The sequence below is a fragment of the Zea mays genome, chromosome 6 (genome assembly GCF_902167145.1).
Source record: "Zea mays cultivar B73 chromosome 6, Zm-B73-REFERENCE-NAM-5.0, whole genome shotgun sequence".
Lineage (NCBI taxonomy): Eukaryota > Viridiplantae > Streptophyta > Magnoliopsida > Poales > Poaceae > Zea > Zea mays.
Window position 1 is genome coordinate 175,955,462 of NC_050101.1, and position 19,496 is coordinate 175,974,957.

The 19,496-nt window shown below is 49.3% G+C and overlaps 1 protein-coding gene across 1 annotated transcript; it reads right to left on the reverse strand.

The window, feature by feature from the left end:
* Positions 1–75: 75 nt before the first annotated feature.
* On the reverse strand, positions 76–7,545 carry LOC103631635 (guanylate-binding protein 1). The gene is made up of 14 exons (XM_020539652.3): positions 7,041–7,545; positions 5,062–5,223; positions 4,845–4,910; positions 4,570–4,713; positions 4,277–4,390; positions 4,080–4,181; positions 3,269–3,454; positions 3,060–3,149; positions 2,848–2,982; positions 2,574–2,696; positions 2,387–2,472; positions 1,679–2,291; positions 1,458–1,535; positions 76–1,385 (listed from the first exon to the last, which is right to left on the reverse strand). Exons 1-14 carry the CDS (start codon positions 7,275–7,277, stop codon positions 381–383), a joined length of 3,141 nt encoding a protein of 1,046 aa, XP_020395241.1. The 5' UTR covers positions 7,278–7,545; the 3' UTR covers positions 76–380.
* Between the last annotated feature and the right edge of the window lie 11,951 nt (positions 7,546–19,496).

The window sequence follows — 19,496 nt, forward strand, 5'->3', positions numbered from 1 at the left end:
CCTCGCGAGGCTGTACTGTACTGAGTTATTAACAAATTGGATAGGGACTGTCAGCCATAACAGTACAACACTGCCTAGAATCTGAAAAGATCGATGGCATAAAATTACACCACAAAACCATGGAATCCGAATAGATTGTCGTCATAGCATTACAAGAAAACCTGTGCCGGGATTGGAAAGACAAACATTTCAATCACGACTCCTAACTACAAACTTGCCGACGATGCATGCTAAAATGAACTGCACCATTGTTGCAATACACAGACCAGAGATTTAAACTAAGTTACATGCATTGTTTGCTTCAATCCGATCGTGTCAATTAAAGTTTCAACGCTACAGAGGGAAGTCTATAAAGCATAAATACAAGTATTGCCGAGGAACTACTTGCCGATGACATGCTTTTCATATAAGGCAACGATATCCTTCTTGTTGGGATTTTTCAACTGGAGTAGTTGAGCACCAAACCCGTGCTTGGTGAGCTCCTGCTTCAGCTTCAGCACAGTGAATTTAGTATAGTCTTCGCTTTCTGTCCCTTGCTGACTCCCGTTGTAAGTATCTTCGCCAATAAATACGGAACCGCCATCCTCTGTGTGATTGTTCTTGAACGGGCTTGTTGTGCTTTTTGACCGTTTCCGACGCCTCCCATTGTCCCCATCGATATCCATATCATGTACAGACTCTGTAGCATCACCCCTTAAGCGCCTTGCAGAGGTCTTGAGCTTGCTATCAAGTGTGGTTTCTTGTTGGAGCATGTCCAGTTTGCCTTGAGTTGCTTGCAACATCAACGACAGTTCCTCTGCCCTCTTATTGGCTTCAGCACGTGCTTCACGTTCTGTTGCCAGCAGACTCTCAAGCACTTGAACTGTGCTGGACCTTTGCTGGTTGTTCTGCTTCAACATCTCATCAATTTCTTTTTCCCGCTCACCTACATTTCTTTCAAGCAATGCGACCTTGGACACAGCATCCTTCTCTGACTGATGAAGTCTCTCAATCTCTTCTACCAACTTAGCCTTGTCCCTTTCTAGAGCTTCAACCTGTCGCTCCATTCTTTCTATCAGTGCAAACCTCTCCATTGCGAGCCGTTGAGCTTCCCCCTTATCCTTTTGAGCAGCAGAAGCTTCTACACGAGCTACATCAGCTAATTCTGTTGCTCGTTTTGCTTCCCTTTCAGCTTCCTTGCATCTAATATCTGTCTCATCAAACTTTTTGCACTGTGACAAATACTTCTCCTCAAGATGGTTCTTTTCCTGTTCCAGGATCCCAACTTCCTTCTCACGTGACAGAGCTTCACTTCTAATAGACTCCAGGTTATCAGTCAGTAATCTGATCTCCTCCCTCAAAGCCAACGAATCAGACTCATGGCTCTTCGACTTCGCTTCAGTGGCCTAAATTTGATCGTTGCAATATGAGATTATGCTGAGAGATAGGGAGGGAGGAGATAGGAGAGGGAGACATACCTCAAGCCTCGAGATCAAACTTGTAGCATGAATTTCCATTTGACTACGTTTTGCATGTAATCTTGCAATTTCCTCTTCCTGTTTACACATAATAAGCAAATGGAAGTGACCAAGAAGCACATAGCAAAACTTGGAAGAAAATTAACAATAAATATGCCATAATTTTATTTTCCTGAACATTGAGAAAGAGTGTGCAACATAACATTGAGAGAAATAATTACCTTCTCAGATAGTTGGTTAGCAAGCTCTACCCTCAAAGCATCTTCCCTCTCTTGCACTTTCTTATTTGTGCGTTCCTGTGCTACCGCCGCTCTCTGCAGAGCTGTTTTGGCCTCACTAACAGCAACTTCATATTTGCGTTTCCATTCGGATGCTTCCTCTTGAGCAGAATCAGCCTGTTCACGTGTTGCCGATAATCTACCCTCACTGATACTCACCCTAGACTCTAGGGAAGCAATTTGAGATTTTAACTTACTCTCATCTGCCTTTTGCTGCAAAATACCATGATCATATTTGCTCTTCCAATCATTGGATTCTCGTTTTGCAGTTTCAAGAGAAGAAGACAAGCTCAAGCACCGTTGTTCCAACTTGCTACTCTTGGCCTGAAGTTCAGTTATACGAATAGAGTAATCCTTGGAAATTTTCTGTTTATCATTCAGAACTTCCTCATAGCGCCTCACATACTCAGCTCTGTGACTCTCGCTTGCTTCAAGCTGCTTCCTCAGCAATGCCAACTTATCATCGCTTGAATTGCATTTCAATCTCAGGGCGTTCCTTTCAGCATCTATATGCTCTAACTGTCTTCTGAAAAGGTCCAGAACAGGGCCAGCCAAACTGCAGTGATCATTCCAACAAAGGGAAAAAAATGATTGTGTGAGATAATGAGATCATTCCACATCAACCAACAAGACAATTGAAGAGGTGAATACCACTGCTGTAAGAATGTGGCTAGCCTTTTCCATTTTCCAGGACCATAGGCCATTGACTCATACTCTGTGAGTAGATCATCAAGGAGCTGCAGTTAATCCAGCAACAAGGACATTACCATAAACAATAATAAAGGATAAGGTTCTTGTCGATTAATTACAGCAGCAGAGAAGTTTTTTGTTGTCTTACCCTGACTATGTCATCTAATTTTGCATTCGAACGGTTACATGCTGCTCGCACCTTTGATTCCATGTTCTGAACTTTATTAGAACATTGCAAGTCAGCCTCCAGAAAAGCATTCCTTTTGTAGTCCTGCATTCATGTGCTTCACCGTTAGCCTACCCACTCATATATTGTAATTTACTTCAGCAATTGGCAGGCATTAATCAATGGTCCATGTGAAAATAAAATAATAAGAAGGCATGCTGACTCAAAAGCAGCTGATGAGTAAGGATAAGATCACCTCAAAGGCCTTTTTGAGAGAACTGTGAAGAAGCTTTTCAAATTTTGAACGAGCTGACCCAGCACCAACAGCAGAAACATTAAAAGCACTGATAGCCTTCCTCATGGCATCTTCATGTGCTTCTCTCAAAGAATCCTGCAAATGCTGATAAGTCAAGAAAGTCCAAAAAGTTTGGATGAGAACATTCAGGAGCTCACTTATTAGCAACCCACCTCTTCTATATGTTTTTTATGGTCAAAAGAAGAATTGTAAGTGCCCACAGCAGAATCAAATGCCCTCTGGCATTCTGCCTCCTCCACACTCTGCATAATAAATTTTTAAAAGAATCAGATAGCTTCCACCCAGAGAGAAACGCGATCTGTGAAACTGTAAGCCAAAAAAAACAACAGAAGCCACATTGCTATAAGCAATCATAATATACCTGCCATGATGAAGAGATTGTAGGGACAGCACCATTATTAATAGCATCAAGAAACGATTGTGTCAATCCAGCAAGGATGGGACCTGTCATTGTAGTAGCTCCAAGTTGTTTTGGTCTTGTTCGGTCAAGAACAAATTTCGTGAAAGCATCCAGACCGGATCTGAACTCTGGACGGAAATTACTCAGCTGCATCACAGAAATTAGGAATTATTGCACCAACATCAATCTGAAATTAGGAATTATTGCACCAACATCAATCTGCTAGAACAATATAATTATGCCAGAACGTGCATTATGATTCTGGCTCACGTCATGAAGGGACAGACATAATTTGTAAATGCCATCAAACTGTTTAAAGTGTAAATATGTTTCAAGAGCAATCTACAGGTTTTACAAAAATATCACAATTCAAATCAGTGACCGAAGTTGTGTCAAAGACTGCCTTATTGGACTGGTAGTCTGGTACCATGTAAGTATATGTTATTACCATAAAAAAATGTACAGTTACCGGGAAAATGCACAAAATAATATAGTTTGCACTGCAGCATACAAAAGCTTCATTTGTCTTACTGGTACCTTAACCCACTACCTTCAAGAAAATTTCCAAACTTTTTAAAATAGTCCAATCCAATCAGAAGTTCAGAATACATGGTCAAAAAATATATACAACAATATGTATGTGGGTACTTTGCTATTTGCGCAAATGAGCTTAGGAAAAGTTTGAATCTAACCTGCAACATATGATATTTGCTGAGAATTTTAAGTACAAGGCCACAAATAGCAGCTGTAGTTCAAAGGAAGAAATACTTACAGGAAGTTGATCAAGACGTTGGAGATCTTTCTCATTGTTCACAGGTCGCACAAGTGTAAAACATTCCCTGTCCGGAAAAAGTGCACGGATGGAGTCCCGTATCTTCCAGAACAACAAAAGAAGTATAAGTATAGTCCATACGTCTAGTTACCAAGCACAAGTACAAAGCTACGTTCACCCATGAAAATCTACCATACCGCATTCTTTGCAGATATGTCCCTTCCTCCACCTTGAACAGGCCTCAATGCTAGCTCTAGGTAATCCCGTGGAGTAATTTTTCTGTTGTCTTCTGCCAAATCCAGATAAAAGTCCTGTAGTAAAGGAAGCACGGTGTCATCGGCTCGTCGCACACCAAAGGTGTCTGATGCATAACAGGGCCTGAGGTTTATGTTTGACGGTTTATAAGATGATGTGCAGCTAGGGAACAGTCAAAGCGTTCAACGTTCAGTATACATAATTAGTATAGGAGAAAAGGGATGAAATATATTACTCGCAACAACCAAACAAAGACAGGCGAGAACTGCCCAAGTTCGGATGCAGTGGACCTTCCACCTGAGGCCCGGACACGTATGTGCTTTGTCATCTCTGTGACCAGCGAGAGACGATCCAACGCAGATTCATCTATACCTCCCATCTAGAAGAAATAGCAGCACGCTCGTAGGTTAGCGTCCTTCAGACAAAAAAACTGAAGCACCCTAAGTAGTCTACAATACCCTCCTTATTCAAACTTCCAAATGTGACTAATTCGTTCATTTAGAAATGTACCTGGTTGTAGATGAACATGCTCGACAGCAAAACAGCCAAGGAAAATATTTGGATGCTATAGGTCCCCTGCCAAGAGGGAAAAAGTACATATGACACAACATTTCAAAAATTACAAATATACGTAGTACGACAAAAAAACAAATAAAATCGCCAGGAAAGGTGTGGAACCAATTGCAAAAGTAGGCCATTAATTCAAAGGTAAGCCACTAATACATACGGTTTGATCATAAGCATCAATTCCTTCAGTATCCAACAACACAAGACTGTATTCAGTTCCATCCAGACCAGTTCTCTTCAAAGGCGCACTCCACATCCAAAGTCCTTTGGTGCAAGGCCGATGTGTTGAAGCCACTTGAAACCCGCCGCTTCGCCCAAGAAGCTGCATATAGAGGATGGATTTTATCAACTGATGCAGAGGATTAACAAAAAATAATGCACTATAAAAAATCAACTTATATTAAAGCTGAGTATGAGTATGACCATAAGAGTGCCACATCATCTCAATTTACTAATATAGTGTTTGGTTCAGTGTCAACAAGGGATGGGACGGGATCAACCCTGGGTTGACCCTATCCCTTATTTTTTGAGGGATGGCCTCATCCACCATTTTTGAAGAATATTCCTTGACCCTGACTCTGGACCTTCAAACCAAACGCGGGTCAAGTTAAAATGATAATATCCCATCCCTCTTCATCCTTCCTCGTCCCTCCATCCAAACACTACCATACTTTCCCAATTCCATTTCATGGATCCAGATGTGTTTACAGAAGCTGAGAAGCATTAGAGTGTACACTTAAAACCATTAGAAACAACAATAAAAAATCCCCTCGTTGTGCCCCGCCAGCTCCCAGGTTACGTTTAGCGCGCCACCTTCCGGCTAGGCCATTGCAGAGTGGACGGTAACAGCCCGCTAGTGATGGGGGGCCAGGGTTCGCAGATTTTCTCGGCCAGGACCATGTTTCGGTCTCTTCTTAATATAATACAGGGAGGGCGGTTTTCCCTCCCCGGCCGAGTTTTTATATATATCTAGAAGCAACAACAATTTTTCCATACTTTAATTAAAATACAAAATTGCCAAAGCCATTTAAAGTCTCCATGTCAGTATGACCTCTAACAAAATAAAGATGCTAATGAAGCATACAAAATATGCAACAGTAATTAATAATGTTCTGCACTTCTGCTAAACGCCATTTAAAAGTAACCTTCACTACTTGTCAATTTGTATCACACTATGCCCTCCACACTTTTACAAGCCTAAATCAAATAAGTAATTCAACAGCGAGTTGAGGCCCCATAGTGATGTTTAACAAAACGTATGTGTTCCTATTTCCTACATTTTTTTACATCCTAATTCCTACATAGTGTGGTTGTTGAAGATAGGCACCCAAGAACTGCTAACCAATGACTTGTGAAGCTTTTGCCAACTATTACTGTCTCACAATCTCAATCAATTCTTCGTATGATTTTGCAGAATCCTATGCTTAAAGCACCAACCACGCATGCAAGCGTAACATTCATATGATTCCAGAACATAAACAAGGTTCCCCGGACTAGTTGCACGATGATAACCACACTAATCCTTAAAAGGTGAGAAGACACCTACAACCAAAAACTCAATACTCCCTATGATAAAGGCAAAGCATTCACTTCCTAATAAAATGTAATACAACATTCTAATAATATATCACAATCCTATAAGGTGGCCAAATTGTAGTTCAAGTCATAAACTTCATTTGAAACACTGGTTTTGCTAACAAAAACTACACACCTAATATATGAACACAACTTTTCACCCTTAACCATTTGATGAAGAATTAAACCACCCGCAGTCCCACACTGCATAATAATCCATGGATTTTAATTCTGAAAGTCGGACTCAGACCCATGTTGAGTTCTAGTGTCATAATAATGCTTCTGACGAACATAGTGTCAACTCGCAACATATTTCCAAATTGCGGGTAAAAGCTACAACTCCACCAGTAAATAAACCCTAGAGCCCAAAAGGTTAAATAATAAACCCTACAAATCATGTTGCGAAAATTATCGCTTCAATTTCCAAAGGTCCGCTCGAAGCGACGAACAAACCAGCGGGCCATCCATCTCAGAAAAACAACGCCGAAACCCTAGCCGCGCACCGCGCCACAGATGCGCAGACCCCAAAAAAAAAACCTAAGCTTGCCCCGTCGCGCGTCGTACCTGGTTGAGGATGAAGCTCTTGCCCTGGCGCGCGCGGCCGCAGACGGAGACGACCCCGACGGGGCCCTTGACGAGCTGCAGCGCGGCCACCGCCTCGGGGTCCATCACGAACTTGCCCTTGTCGTCGCAGTACACCAGGCGGAGCGGCCGCGCGGCCGCGCCGCCGTCCCCGCTGATGGCGGGGGACGCGTCGCCGGTGCTGGGGCTTCCCCCGCGGAAGCCCAGCATCTGCAGCATCGCGAGGTCGCCCGCCGCCGACGGCAAGGGTCCCGTGACCGTGAGTGAGTGAGCCTGTGTGTGTTTTCTGACGGGGAGAGGAAAAAGAGAATCGGCAAGGGCAGCGAGTGTACTCCTCCCTCGAGGAGGGGGTTAAGCAAAATCGACGAAGCGACGCGGTTGCTTGAGTTGGCGGCGGATGGAGTCGGTCGGTTCCCGCCGCTGAGCTGGACTGTTGGGCCTTGGTCGGTGCAGAAAGCCTTTTTCTTTGTCCTTGTGATTCAGCAAGTCCGTGCTGAGCTGTGTGGGGTGGGCTTGTTTTTTTCTATTCCATTATTTTGTATTAAACACGGGTCAGATACCAAGATTTGCTTCCTCCCTGCAACAACAACAACAAAAATGTTTGTTCGTGTCGTGTATTTTTTTATAAGGATTGGTGGCCAATCTAGATGGTACACTTACTAGAAATATCGTGTATAAAGAAACGCTCACTTTATACGTGTTTGCCATCGGATAAACATGTGCGTTGACAGTTACCAGACTATGTTTTTTTTGTATCAGAGTTACCAGGCTATGTTGCTACAATGATATGGAATTTGTTTGTAAAATATTGGGTACCAAGATTCGTGAGCCCTATAATCCTGTGTATATCCTTCGCTAATATCCTTGAATTAGTGAGCCCTATTATTTAACCGGTTGTGAAAGAATGTTAAGTTTTCTCAATAAATACAGGCCCTGTACTAGACTATTTACAGAATTATGTTTGGAACGTTACCAGGTCACGGTGGGCCTCCAGTCCAAAGTGGTGCGAGAACTGCTAGTCGCATTTCCTCCGTGGGCCTATCTGGACTGCTCATTTTGATTAGTGGGCTTCCATCACGAAGTCCTCGAGGGACCGGAGAGGCACGATTCACACTCATTGAGGAACTATTTCGCCTCAGAACTCCACAAGGCACCCACACACCCATTCAGGAAGTATTCCATGACGCAGCTGTTGAGTGAGCACGACTCCTCATTCCTTCCATTATTGGTTGGCCCGCCGTATCTGGAAAGCAAGCCTGTCTGAATCGCGGGCACGTCCCATCCATACCAGATTAGCAAAAGCAAGCCGGTGTCCGACGGCCCACGCGAATCGCACTCTCTTTTGTGCGACGCCCGTTCGCGACAGAATCTTACAGGCGCCGCTTGGTCGGACGGATGTCGACCGCGCGCCCCGTTACTTCTCCCTAATCAAACTTCACTCTGCAAACATTGCCGTGCGTGTTTTCAGTCAGCAGCCGAGCGCTGAAGTAAGACCAAGTGAAACAGTAAGAGCAAACACTGTAGTGTAGTGAGTGGGTCGTTTGCAGTACTGATGGGAGACAAATAATGGCGACAGTGCCGAGTTGGATTTAATTACAAGAGGACACGTACGGACTGATCGACCTCTCTCGATGATCGAGAACGAAAGTTGAAAGAAGAAGAAAAAAAAGAAGGCATTGGAGTGAGTCGACCGACCCTCATAAGCCGGGAATTGAAAGCGAAGCTTGTAGCAAGCTAGCACTAGTAGCTAGGCCAGCACTGGAAAGGAAGCCGCGCGGGGATGCAAGATGCTAGTATACGTACCGAACAAAAGGTTTCAGCTGCCTCAAAAGCAAAAGGGAAATGCACGCACGCTCCACCATGCCATGCATGCAGCTGACACACTACTAATCCCCCACACGCACGGCACGGTGTTGTTGTTAACACAAGATAAACGTAGCGGGGTAGCTAGGCTAGGTTCCCTATCTGATTGGCTAGAGCACTTACTCGTACTCCCCCACCATATGATATACCCTGCTCATCGACTAACTCGAGTAGACTAGAGAAAGAAAAGGGCTAATTAACCTAGCCTAGCCTAGTATTAGACTGCTACGTTTCGATCGTTGGAGCAAGCTAGCGGCAAGCTTTCGTGATGTTGTTGTGGTCGTGTCGTGTGTGGCCGGGAAACTAAAGCAGGCCAGGTCGGTCGGTCGGTCGTCATCGCATGCGTGAATCTTAGCTTTATTAAACTTCCACGTACGTACACTAAACTAGTGTTTCTAAACTCAAATCACCTGAGTACGTACGTACAACGTACGTATGTACGTACACTGACTATTAAACTCGATCGACGCGCGTCTTAAATAGGGGAAGATCGGGAGCACCGCACAACACAATCCGGCCGGCTTAAACGGGCAGGCTCCTGCGACCGCTTTCGAGCACGGCCGGACGGGTCCAGTCCAGTTGCGTATCGGTGGGACAGTGCACGGGACGGGCTACGACTCAGGTCGTTCGACCCGTCCGTAGCTAGCTAGCTAGCTAGCGTGGTCCTCCACCTGCATGCTGCGCGCGTCTGGGTCTTGGACCATGCACCACAGCACCAGAGATGCATCACATGCTATTGCCATTACATTGCCGGGGAACGGAGGTTCAAACATTCGATATGATAGGGGCTAAAGTTTAGTTTGGGGTAACCAAACACCCCCATCTCCCGGGGAACCAAACTCTGCTCTGCCGCACGGACGTGGGAGTGTGGGACGACGACGACAGTCGGAGTAGATCTTTGGTGATACAGGCTGTGGTAGACAGTAGAGTACGTAGTACGACATGTGTTCAGAGTCATACTAGCTCACAGGGCGCCGCCTCGTCTCTCTCTCTCTCTCTCTCTCTCTCTCGTCTCTGCATGCCAGTCAGTGAAGTGGTTGCGTGTTTCTACGTGCATGTCTCGGCCGCGAAATCCGTGCTCTGGGGTTCCAGTTCCAGCCGCCTCGATCATGCCAATAATCTAGTACTGTAGGGTTTGTTTTATAAAATCCAGGCTCCTTGTCCGTGAAGCAAGATTGCCGCTTCCATCGGTACGACAAGACGCTCGATCTGTGTAATTATACCAGTTTACATGCATCAATCGATCGACCAGTTCACATTTTTCTATTTTTTTTTCTAAAATTGGGGTCGGTCATTACCCTTTAGAACTGCCGCAACCTCTTTCTCCATCTATCTAGGCATGCACGTACTGTAGCAGGAGTAGATACTACAAGTGGTCTCCTAGCTAGCTAACAATACTATAGCCCTATATATAGTACAGTCTTGCGCACTAACTCCTAGTACTACGTGATGATGATCCAATCGTACGTACAGTACTCCTCTTCCACTAGCTAGGGGGTCCAACACTACCGATGGTGTGCAGGTGCAGGGGCGCTAGCTCTAGAGTCTAGACGTACAGCTGCCTGCGTGCCCGTTCCGTCCTCGTCCGTTGCCTGTCTTGTCCTATAGGTTTGCCGGGTCTTTCGGCCGCCCATGCACCAACCCACCGGGCCTAAAAGCTCTGTTCCACGGTTTGATCGAACCATGCAGCACATCTGCTGCGTGCGTGCGTGCAACACACACGCATGTGCGGCGGTGCAGCAGCTGTCGACCTCTTTCCTCGCTACAATCTCGTATATATATACTCATCAGCTCCGGCGCATGCATGCACGGACTGTACTCGTACACGCACTGCACGTCTGCAGGCACCGCAATTACGTGACCCGCAGATCTTTCGGGCAGCGGTCCTTGGCGAGCCATTAACCGCCTTAATGATGTCATCCACCCGCGGCCAGCCACAGCCAGCAGCAGGCCTCTCCCGGCAGACCGCCGGCCGCCGCAGCGTGTGTGATTTATGGCGGGGCATTCATGGCGACCACCGCGTTGCATTAATTTACATGGGGATCTGTTAAAAAAAAGGAAAGAAAAACGGAACGGCGTGTCGTGTCGTGTCGTGTCGTGTCGTGTATGCCCGTTAGCTGAACTCAAAGTACGTACTCCCTCCCTCCGTCCCTCCCTCCTCGGAGTCGTGTTCTTTCTTGTTCCTGCTTCTAGTAGCAATGACCATTTACTCGCGCCGGCTCCATGTCGGATCTCTGGGACCACACAAATTTGCACACGCCACGGACTCGCGAGCAAATTCTTTTTCACCTTGGTCGGTAGTAGGCGTCTGCCTGACTGTTTCGCGTTCCTGCCCAAGATTCTGCCGCCCCCCGTGCTTTTGCTCCACAGCCTTGAGCAGCGTTTGTCTCCAGCTCACGGGCAGCGGCAGCAGTACTAGTATCATGCGCTCAGCGTCTCTCAGCCTGTGCGCACCATGCTTTTTCCCCGTCGGAAATATTCTCCAAATGTCCGCGGCGCATCACAAGCGCGCGTGTGTGTGCTCCACTGCTCGTGTCGACCCCCAGCGGCGCGCGCGCGCTCTCTCTCTCTCTGCCCATGCCCCATGCTGATGCCGGCTCCCCAAGACCCCACCTCACGACGGGCACGGGCCCCGGCCGACCACGAGCAGCAGGAGAGGGCGAGGGAGACGCACACGGGAGACGGGACACGCACCCGTCGCGCAATCATACTGCGAATCATGGCGCCCTCCCCTGCCCCTGCCCGCCTCCCCGCGCGCTTCGGGGCGCGTCGCGTTCGCCTAGTCGCATCAGGTTCAGGTCCCCCACCCCCCTTCCCACACGGTGGCGCGGGGACTGCCCCTGCGGCCCTGCCCTCGCTCGTCAGTCGTCACGGTTCTTTTCCTGCCTCTGCGTTGCCTGCCCCACGGCGCGTACCGGCCAGCAGCCGAATATCCAGTACAGCCACATGGCGCCCCGCCGCCGCCGCGACTCTGTGTTGCCCGCCCACCACTTGCGACGGCGACGGCTGACGCGCGCCGCGGTACGGTAAAACTGCTGGAGACGAATAGTGCGCCGTGTCGTACGAACCAGACGTCGTGATCCAAGGTTACACGTCTACGACTCACTCACTAATCCGGTCTTAATAAAAAAATCTACAAGACTTTCGTATTGCAATATATAGGGGGGGGTAGATTTAAGCATTATAGTATCATCACGGGGACACCCACGTATACAGGGCCCGTTCGAGTCAGCTTTTTTCTTGGATAATCTAGACAGTAGTTTATATATCGTGGAGGTTGCGTGGTGGTGAGAAAGATGAACGAGTCTGCATAATTTTAGGGTTTAGAAAGAGCCAAATTTCTCTCGGCTCGATGATTTGGCGGATTTTGCATCATTGATTTGGATGATTTTTCACATAAGTGCTGCTCACAAAAACGGACTCAGAAGCGAATCATTTTGGGAACAAGCACTTGGCCGGACTCAGAAGCGAATCATTTTGGGAACAAGCACTTGGCCGCCCTCTAAGTATGAGGTTGAAGACACCTTAGAGAGTGGAAGGCCCTGAGATACTAAGGGTTGTTTGTGTTCGAGGGATACACTCTTGTGAGCACCACTACCTTATTACCTCGAGACACAATGGGTTCTAGGATTTAGGTCCTATTTGTTTGAGCTTCTCGTCAATTTATTAGTGTAAAAAGCTGGAGTTGAAACAAACATATAGCCCTATTTGTTTGAGCCTAATGCGTAAACCTCGGAGATTCGCGTTAATAAAACGGGCAATGAATCCTGCCAGTACCCTGAAACAGGGTTACCCCTTACTACAACATGAAGACGCGGTGCCCACGCGGCTATCTCTAGTCGCATGGTGAGCAGCACCCCGACCCCACCACGTGGCCGGTTCCAGGACCGCCACGTGGCCAGGGAAGACGATATGCTCCAAGGCATCAGAAGTGGGTCCGGACCCCATGGGAAGTACCGGACCCCTGTACGTACGGACCGGACCTCCGGGTAAGGTCCAGAACCTCCACGAGCGTGCCTGGACCCCTGGGACGGGTCCCGGATCTCCCCTGTGCAGGGTTCGGGCCACTCACAATAGGGTCTCGGGGTTCTGGGACAGAGAGTACCCGGACCTTAGTGAAGGCCAGGCGGGGGTCCGGAGCCGACACGTGTCCGGACCATACCGCATACGCCTTTGCTCCCCGCTCAGGCGGTGACCCGATGCTGCCACGTGGCCAGCTGTCCGCGACGTAAGCCAGCGGGCGGAGCCTGACGTAAGGCCTCTAGACCGCGTGTCCTCTGCATTTATCGCGGATAAGGCGCGCCGCCTGTCAAACTGGCAGGTGATGTGCCGCCTCAGCATTTAATGAGCCCTGTCCACTCCACTAGCAGGCGATGTGCCGCCTCAGCATTTAATGAGCCCTGTCCACTCCACTGGTAGGCGATGTGCCGCCTCAACATTTAATGTGTCATGTCCACTCCGCTGACGGGCAGCGACCAGGCCACTCTGCGGGCGGCGTGCATGTGCATTCCGTTGGCAGGCAGTACACCTATGCTGTCGCATGCACTGCACTCATCATGACTCGCGCGTTACCAAGGGTGCTGCCGCAAGATATCAATACTGTATACACTACGAACATTATGGCGCTGGGAGATCTTCTGGGTGACACTGGCATTGGATACTTCCATATGTATGCCCTCCGTTTTGCCCCTGGGCCCACATGTTGGGGCTCGACATCCTTGTACGTGCCCCCCTTGAGCTATAAAAGGGAGGGCACACGGCGTTACAAGGCAGAGACACTCAGACCCAACTTAGGCTCAAGCTCCCTTAGACTCTCACACTCACAAGTTCATACAAGCTCTCAAGCTCAAACAGCGGGCTCCGTGCCGGGCTCGCGGGCATCGTGCTTATTGTCCATCTATAACCGCGGGCCACCAATCTCCCTGCGCCTGGCGCAGCAGCTGCTGTGCACTCTTCGCGGCAGCACACTCCCGCGCAGGCATCCAGGGCGTCTAGGGCTCCGCCTGGGGCACTGTCTGCGGCCAGAGAGTTGTTGCGCCACCCTCCTAGCTCCACGGCCTCGCCGGGGGCCATGAAGCAGTGGTGTGACGACGTCGACCGCCTACTCGAGCATGGCGCACTCTGGCTCAGCCAGGTCTAGGCCTCGGTCATCCCGGCGCCAAAATGAGGCGTCGGCGTCAGTGCGCTCCCCCTCGGTGAGGGCCGCACCGACCGAGGACCTGCGGGCGGAGCTCAACCACCGGCGTGCGGGAGAGGACGCTCCAGCCTCCCTGGAGAAGTCTAACGACCTATGGGCAGAACTCAACCGCAGGCGTGCGGGCGAGGATGCATGTGTCTCTCTGGAGAGGGCGCGTGAGCGCTGACAAAATGTCGAGGGTCACAACCTCGACTACGACTTCGCTGCGGTTGCACCGCAGACTCCAACGGACTATTCTGAGAATTTAGGGACCTGCTTGACACGTCAAAAAAGTTTAGGTATTTATTTTTTTAGACTATCTACATGCAGTAGATGTTTTATTATTATTATTATATAATATAACTTTTTAAAAGTTTGTTTTGGTTCATGGGTATAAAGTAACAGAATCGCGGCAAACTCTAAAACGTTGGTCAGAAAAAAAAGGAGAGCAATACAGGACTACAGGTACAGTACAAGAGATGCCGACGTGAGAGACGAGTGTCCATGTCTTTGGTCTTCGTGACCAGTTCACGCTGGCACTGGCAGGTCCGTAGTTTTGTTTCACGCACTGGTACCCGCCACGAAGCTCCAGTCAAACCAGGTCGGCTTTGCAGGCCAGACCGGTTCGAGCCAGAAAAGCTGAGCCAGCCGACAGCAGGGCCCCGCGACCCAGAGTGCGTACAAAGCTCCCCAGTAATCTATGCTGTGCTGAGTAGTAGCGTGCTTGCTCGGGGCCGAGAGCCGTGCACGGGCGAAAGGCAGTCACGCAGGCCAGTGCAGTTGCTGCGGCGCAACAGCGGTCGCAGCCCGGAGCCCGCTTGTGGGTTGTGGTGGCTCCGGGCTCGGCCGCTCGCCACCCCCCGTCCACGTCTTGTCACCCTTCGGGCTGGTTTGGAGGTGTCTGTCTGTCTTGCCATTAAACTCGCAGCTAGACTCTCATCGCAAGCCAACAAAGACTCCTCCCTGTTCACGCCATTGATCGGCTGCCCGTCAGCCCGGGGCCCGCGTAACAGTGGCCAGGGGCGGCCTGGCCTGGCCGCCGAAGCGAGGGCGCAGGCGCGGCCGCGGCACGGGGGAACAGGCACAGCGCTCTCGCTCGCTTGGCGCGCTGCGCCTGCCTGTGGCCCGCCTGGATGCCAATGCCATCCGGTCACTGCTTACAGTTTACAGCAGCGCAGAGCAGGAGCTCGTGAGGCAAGCAGGTGGGTCGAATCGGGGTGACGACGGCGACGCATGGTTCGTTCACAAAACGCCCGGCCGGCCCGGCCCCTGCCCAGGTCCCCAGGCGCGGACGCGCGGTGGCAGCGGGCCATGGGGATTGGGGACGAGAGAGCCAGCCGCCCAGACCTGACCTGACCTGTGCCCCGGCCTCGCACGCACCAGCGCAGGAACAGTGCTCTGACTCTGTCTGACCCACACGCCCGATAAAAGCGAGGAGAAAGTTTCCGTCTCGCTGCCGTAGGTCTCGCCAGGCCTACGCTTACTCTTCAGCCAGCCTACGCCCCCCGTCCTCCTCCACGGCCTCGCGCCCTGCCACCCGTTTCCATCGTCTGGCGCACGCGCGGTTTTTCTAGTACAACGCCCGTGGCCACTCTCAAGCGACCAAGTAGTACATGACAAGCTTGGATTCTTTGATGGATCGTGTAAACTAGAGCATACGTATGGAGCCCAGAACAAGTATAAATTTCTATGAGTTCTATGTTATGGACAATGTTAGTTGGTCGTAAGATTTATATTGGTTTGAGTAGAACATCTCTATATCCAGTCTTCATGGGCTCACACTACCGATACCTCTATTTCTCGATGCTAATAATAGAGGTTACAACGGGGTCAAGAGGAAAGGCTTCTAAGTCTCTTACGAGGGAGTGACACTAAAGAGAGTCCTACATTAGGCCTTGGCTCCGGCCTCTAGGTATTCAGGTCTCTCTGGACGTATGAGGCTGCCTCGAGTCGAGTGTCTTCTGTCTTGGTTCTTCTTCGGTTCATCTTGGTCCGTCTGGGTTCAACCAGCCCAATCCCTTATCCTTGTGGCCGACCTCCTATTATAGGCCAAGGCCCAAGGTGGGGATCGGAGTCAGTCGGAGACCCCTTTGAGAAGGAGCCACTATTACGTTGTAAAACTGACTTCCTTTACCGTGGCATAGCCGTTTGTCCGCAGGCGCCTTGTCGTTTCTGTCTACGCTCATTATGACGGCTAGCATGGGCGGCGCGGGCCTTGGCGCCATCATTACTATCTATGTGCCACACCGACCCCCTGCCCTCTGTAGCCTAGGTCTCGGCGTGGCTCATCGCGTTGCGAGTCCTGTGGACGATTCATGGTCTCAAGCCCAGACTCGATAGGTCAGGAGTGCTCCGCAGGCCGAGGGGCTCGTAGGTCATGAGTGCGACGCTGACCAAAGGGACACGCACGCCATGAGTGAGGGCGGACCAACTCTTTACTGCGACTTGGTGTCAGGTGTAGTTAATGCGGTCGACCACTTATGGCAGGCCAGTTTCGGGCCACGCAAGTAACCCACTCGAGTGGTTTCCTTCTGGTTCGCCCAGTCCCCATCTGCTACTCCGTCACGCCCCGACCTCGGGCTCGGTGTCTCGGAGTTTATCCGAGGGTGGGTGCTTTCTGGTAGACGACTCCCTTACCTCCTCACAGACGAGCCATAGGGCGCGCTCTCTCTTACCGGCGGGCCATAAAGTCCCGAAGATCTTTTCCCTAACAGTAGCCCCTGAGGGGAGAGTTTCTCCCCTTGGGGGTTTAGTTCCGGGTCGGGCGACGTTTACTTTGTCACCTTTTTTGACTATCATGTTCCTGGCGCATCCAACCCATTTTTTCTTTGTTTTTAGCGCAAAGTTCTGCAATGTGCGCATTAGGTATCAAACCGTCTTCTTGCCCTTTGTGTGGCGTTCAACAGTCGCACCGTCCTCCATGTGTTCCTTTATAAAACGGTCCCTCCAATCGGACTTGCCACATCTTGTACCATCCTCTTTGTTGAAGGGTGGTTTATTCTCGGCTTCCAATGGATCTTGGTAAGCGTCTAGCGGAGGGTCGTCCTCCTTGTGCTAAGGTCTCTTAGGCAGCGGATGATTGATTCGGGGTGCATATCTTTCCCTTCTTGTTACGGAGTCCTTAGGATCGTGTCGTTTTTCACCCTCTTCGTCTTGCGCAGCTAGGTGATCTCGACGGGCCAGAGGAAGGATTTCGGATGCCTTTCTATCGAGGTGGCATTCCCATCCTCTCGACGCATACCAACTCGGATCTTCGAGAGTCTGGCCGCTACTCATACTATTGTCGAGGTTGGCGACGGTGAGGTAGGCAGTCTTCTCGCACGTCTGGAGGAGGATCGTCGCGTCACGGGTCATTGGCGTCTTTTGTTTCCACAGAGGCACTATTCCGTGGTAAAACCGATTGCCTTTACCGTGGCATAGTCGTTTGTTCGCATGTGCTTTGTCATTTCTGTCTGCGCTCATTATGACGGCTAGCATGGGCGGCGTGGGCCTTAGCGCCATCATTACTATCTCTATGCCACGACGTGGCCTCCGTAGCCTAGGTCTCGGCGTGGCTCGTCATGTTGCGGCCAGTGGACGGTTCACGCTCTCAGGGCTAGGCTCGATACGTCATAAGTGCTCCGTAGGCCGGGGGGCTCGTAAGTCATGAGTGCGCCGCTGACTAGAGAGCTGCGCAACCCAAGAGTGGGGGCAGACCGGCTATTTACTGTGACTTGGTGTTAGGTGTAATTAATGTCGTGGGGCACTTATTGTGGGTTAGTCTCGAGCCAGACGAGGAACCCACTCGAGTGGTTCCCTTCCAGTTCGCACAACCCCCCTCTCATGCTCTGCCACGCTGACCTCGGGCTCTGTGCGCCTTAGGGTTTATCTGGAGGTAGCTGCTTTATAGGTAGATGACTCCCTTGCCTCCTCACTGATGGGTGGCCCCTCGCAGCCGAAGGTCCTTCCCTCGCGTGCTCTCCCTTATCAGCGGGCCCGAGGGACCCGAGGATCTATTCCCTAAAAGGTACAATATACGGAACTCCGGAGACTCCATCACTTGTTGCTTCACCCTCAAGAACTACGAACAATGTCCCATATTCCTAGGCAGGCCTCACTTAAGAGGTAAGGAAGTCAACAAAGTAGACAAATATAAGAGCAGAAGAGAACTTCGAGCGAACCACATATATATCTCTTAGATGTGTACCTAGCTGTTGGGAGAAAACAATAACTAAAAATCCCTTAATTAAGGCCTCGTAACCATATATTTCACATAGAAATAATATCATTTTTTTAAAAAAAATTATCGTATTTATAATTTGAATTTGAAATATCTACCAACATCGCATTGTAGTCGATGATAAGTAGATTAATTATGAAACCATCTAAATTTCTGACTGGCAATTGTTTAGATGATATGTTTTCTACCGTTTTTATCCGAACCCAGATCCGGTCAAGATCAAGAATGATATGATGAGCATGCTCTTGGACCTCCAAGGAGCATCAGAAGAAGCTTATGGCAAAGACAGGGAATGGCATACCCCATCAAACCTTCATGTAACAACGGTCATGCGTTCCCTCAACTATACAAAGGGAAATGGTCGCACTAAAAAGGCAGACGAACTTAGTTTTACATATTTTCTACCATAGCACAATAGCCTAGTTCTCCACTTTGCAACCCACGAAAAACAGTAACAAAGATTTCAACACCATACTAAGCGTATATTCTCTCCAAACTGGTCTAAAATCTCTCTTCGAACTCACTTTGAGAAAGGCTATCGGGACAGTAGCACCACAATCCCTTTCCTAAACTACAAATCTACTTGTCATGGGTTGAAATCACGATAGTTTATGGAAACATAGAAACATATGTGTCTTTGATGGGGCTCGCCCTTCCCTGAACACTCTAGTAGACGTGTTCAGAGAGGAAATGCACCTTTGGTCCATGGCAGGTGCAAAAAACTTGAGAACCCTCTTTTTATCTTGGTTGAAGGAGGGGCTCTTGTGGGGCTAGTGTGTCTGGTGCCTGTTAAAGGGTGTGTTATAGGGTGTGTGTTTTCTGTGTTTTTCTTGTTTTTTGTTCGGGCTCTAGCCCTTCTTTCTTCTCGTATATACACAACTCTTATATGTTTTCGTGAAAAAATCACGATAGTTGATGTGCTTCGCGGTTCAATGTCACATGACCCGATGCTTCGTACAAGGTCCTCTAGAACGATAAGAGCATAAGGGCAACCTAGTTAAAAAACTAAAAAGAGCCCAAACTATGATAGGGTCGGCAGCGGGCGACGAAGCGAATACAGCCGCACGTGCCACCACACAAAATGAGGGCTAATCTTCGATGTCGTACCATCTAAACCCTAAACCCTAGACCCATCATGCATGTAGGCGACGAATCACGACCCCTCACACTCTTACAACCT

What these genes read in the sequence shown, in the direction of transcription:
- LOC103631635 (XM_020539652.3), bottom strand. Translation starts at nt 7,277, where the DNA reads ATGCTGCAGATGCTGGGCTTCCGCGGGGGAAGCCCCAGCACCGGCGAC. An exon ending in CAATCTCTTCATCATGGCAG is followed by an intron (nt 3,150 to 3,268) that starts GTATATTATGAT and finishes TTTATTATGCAG; the next exon opens with AGTGTGGAGGAGGCAGAATG. An exon ending in CTAACCAACTATCTGAGAAG is followed by an intron (nt 1,536 to 1,678) that starts GTAATTATTTCT and finishes ATGTGTAAACAG; the next exon opens with GAAGAGGAAATTGCAAGATT.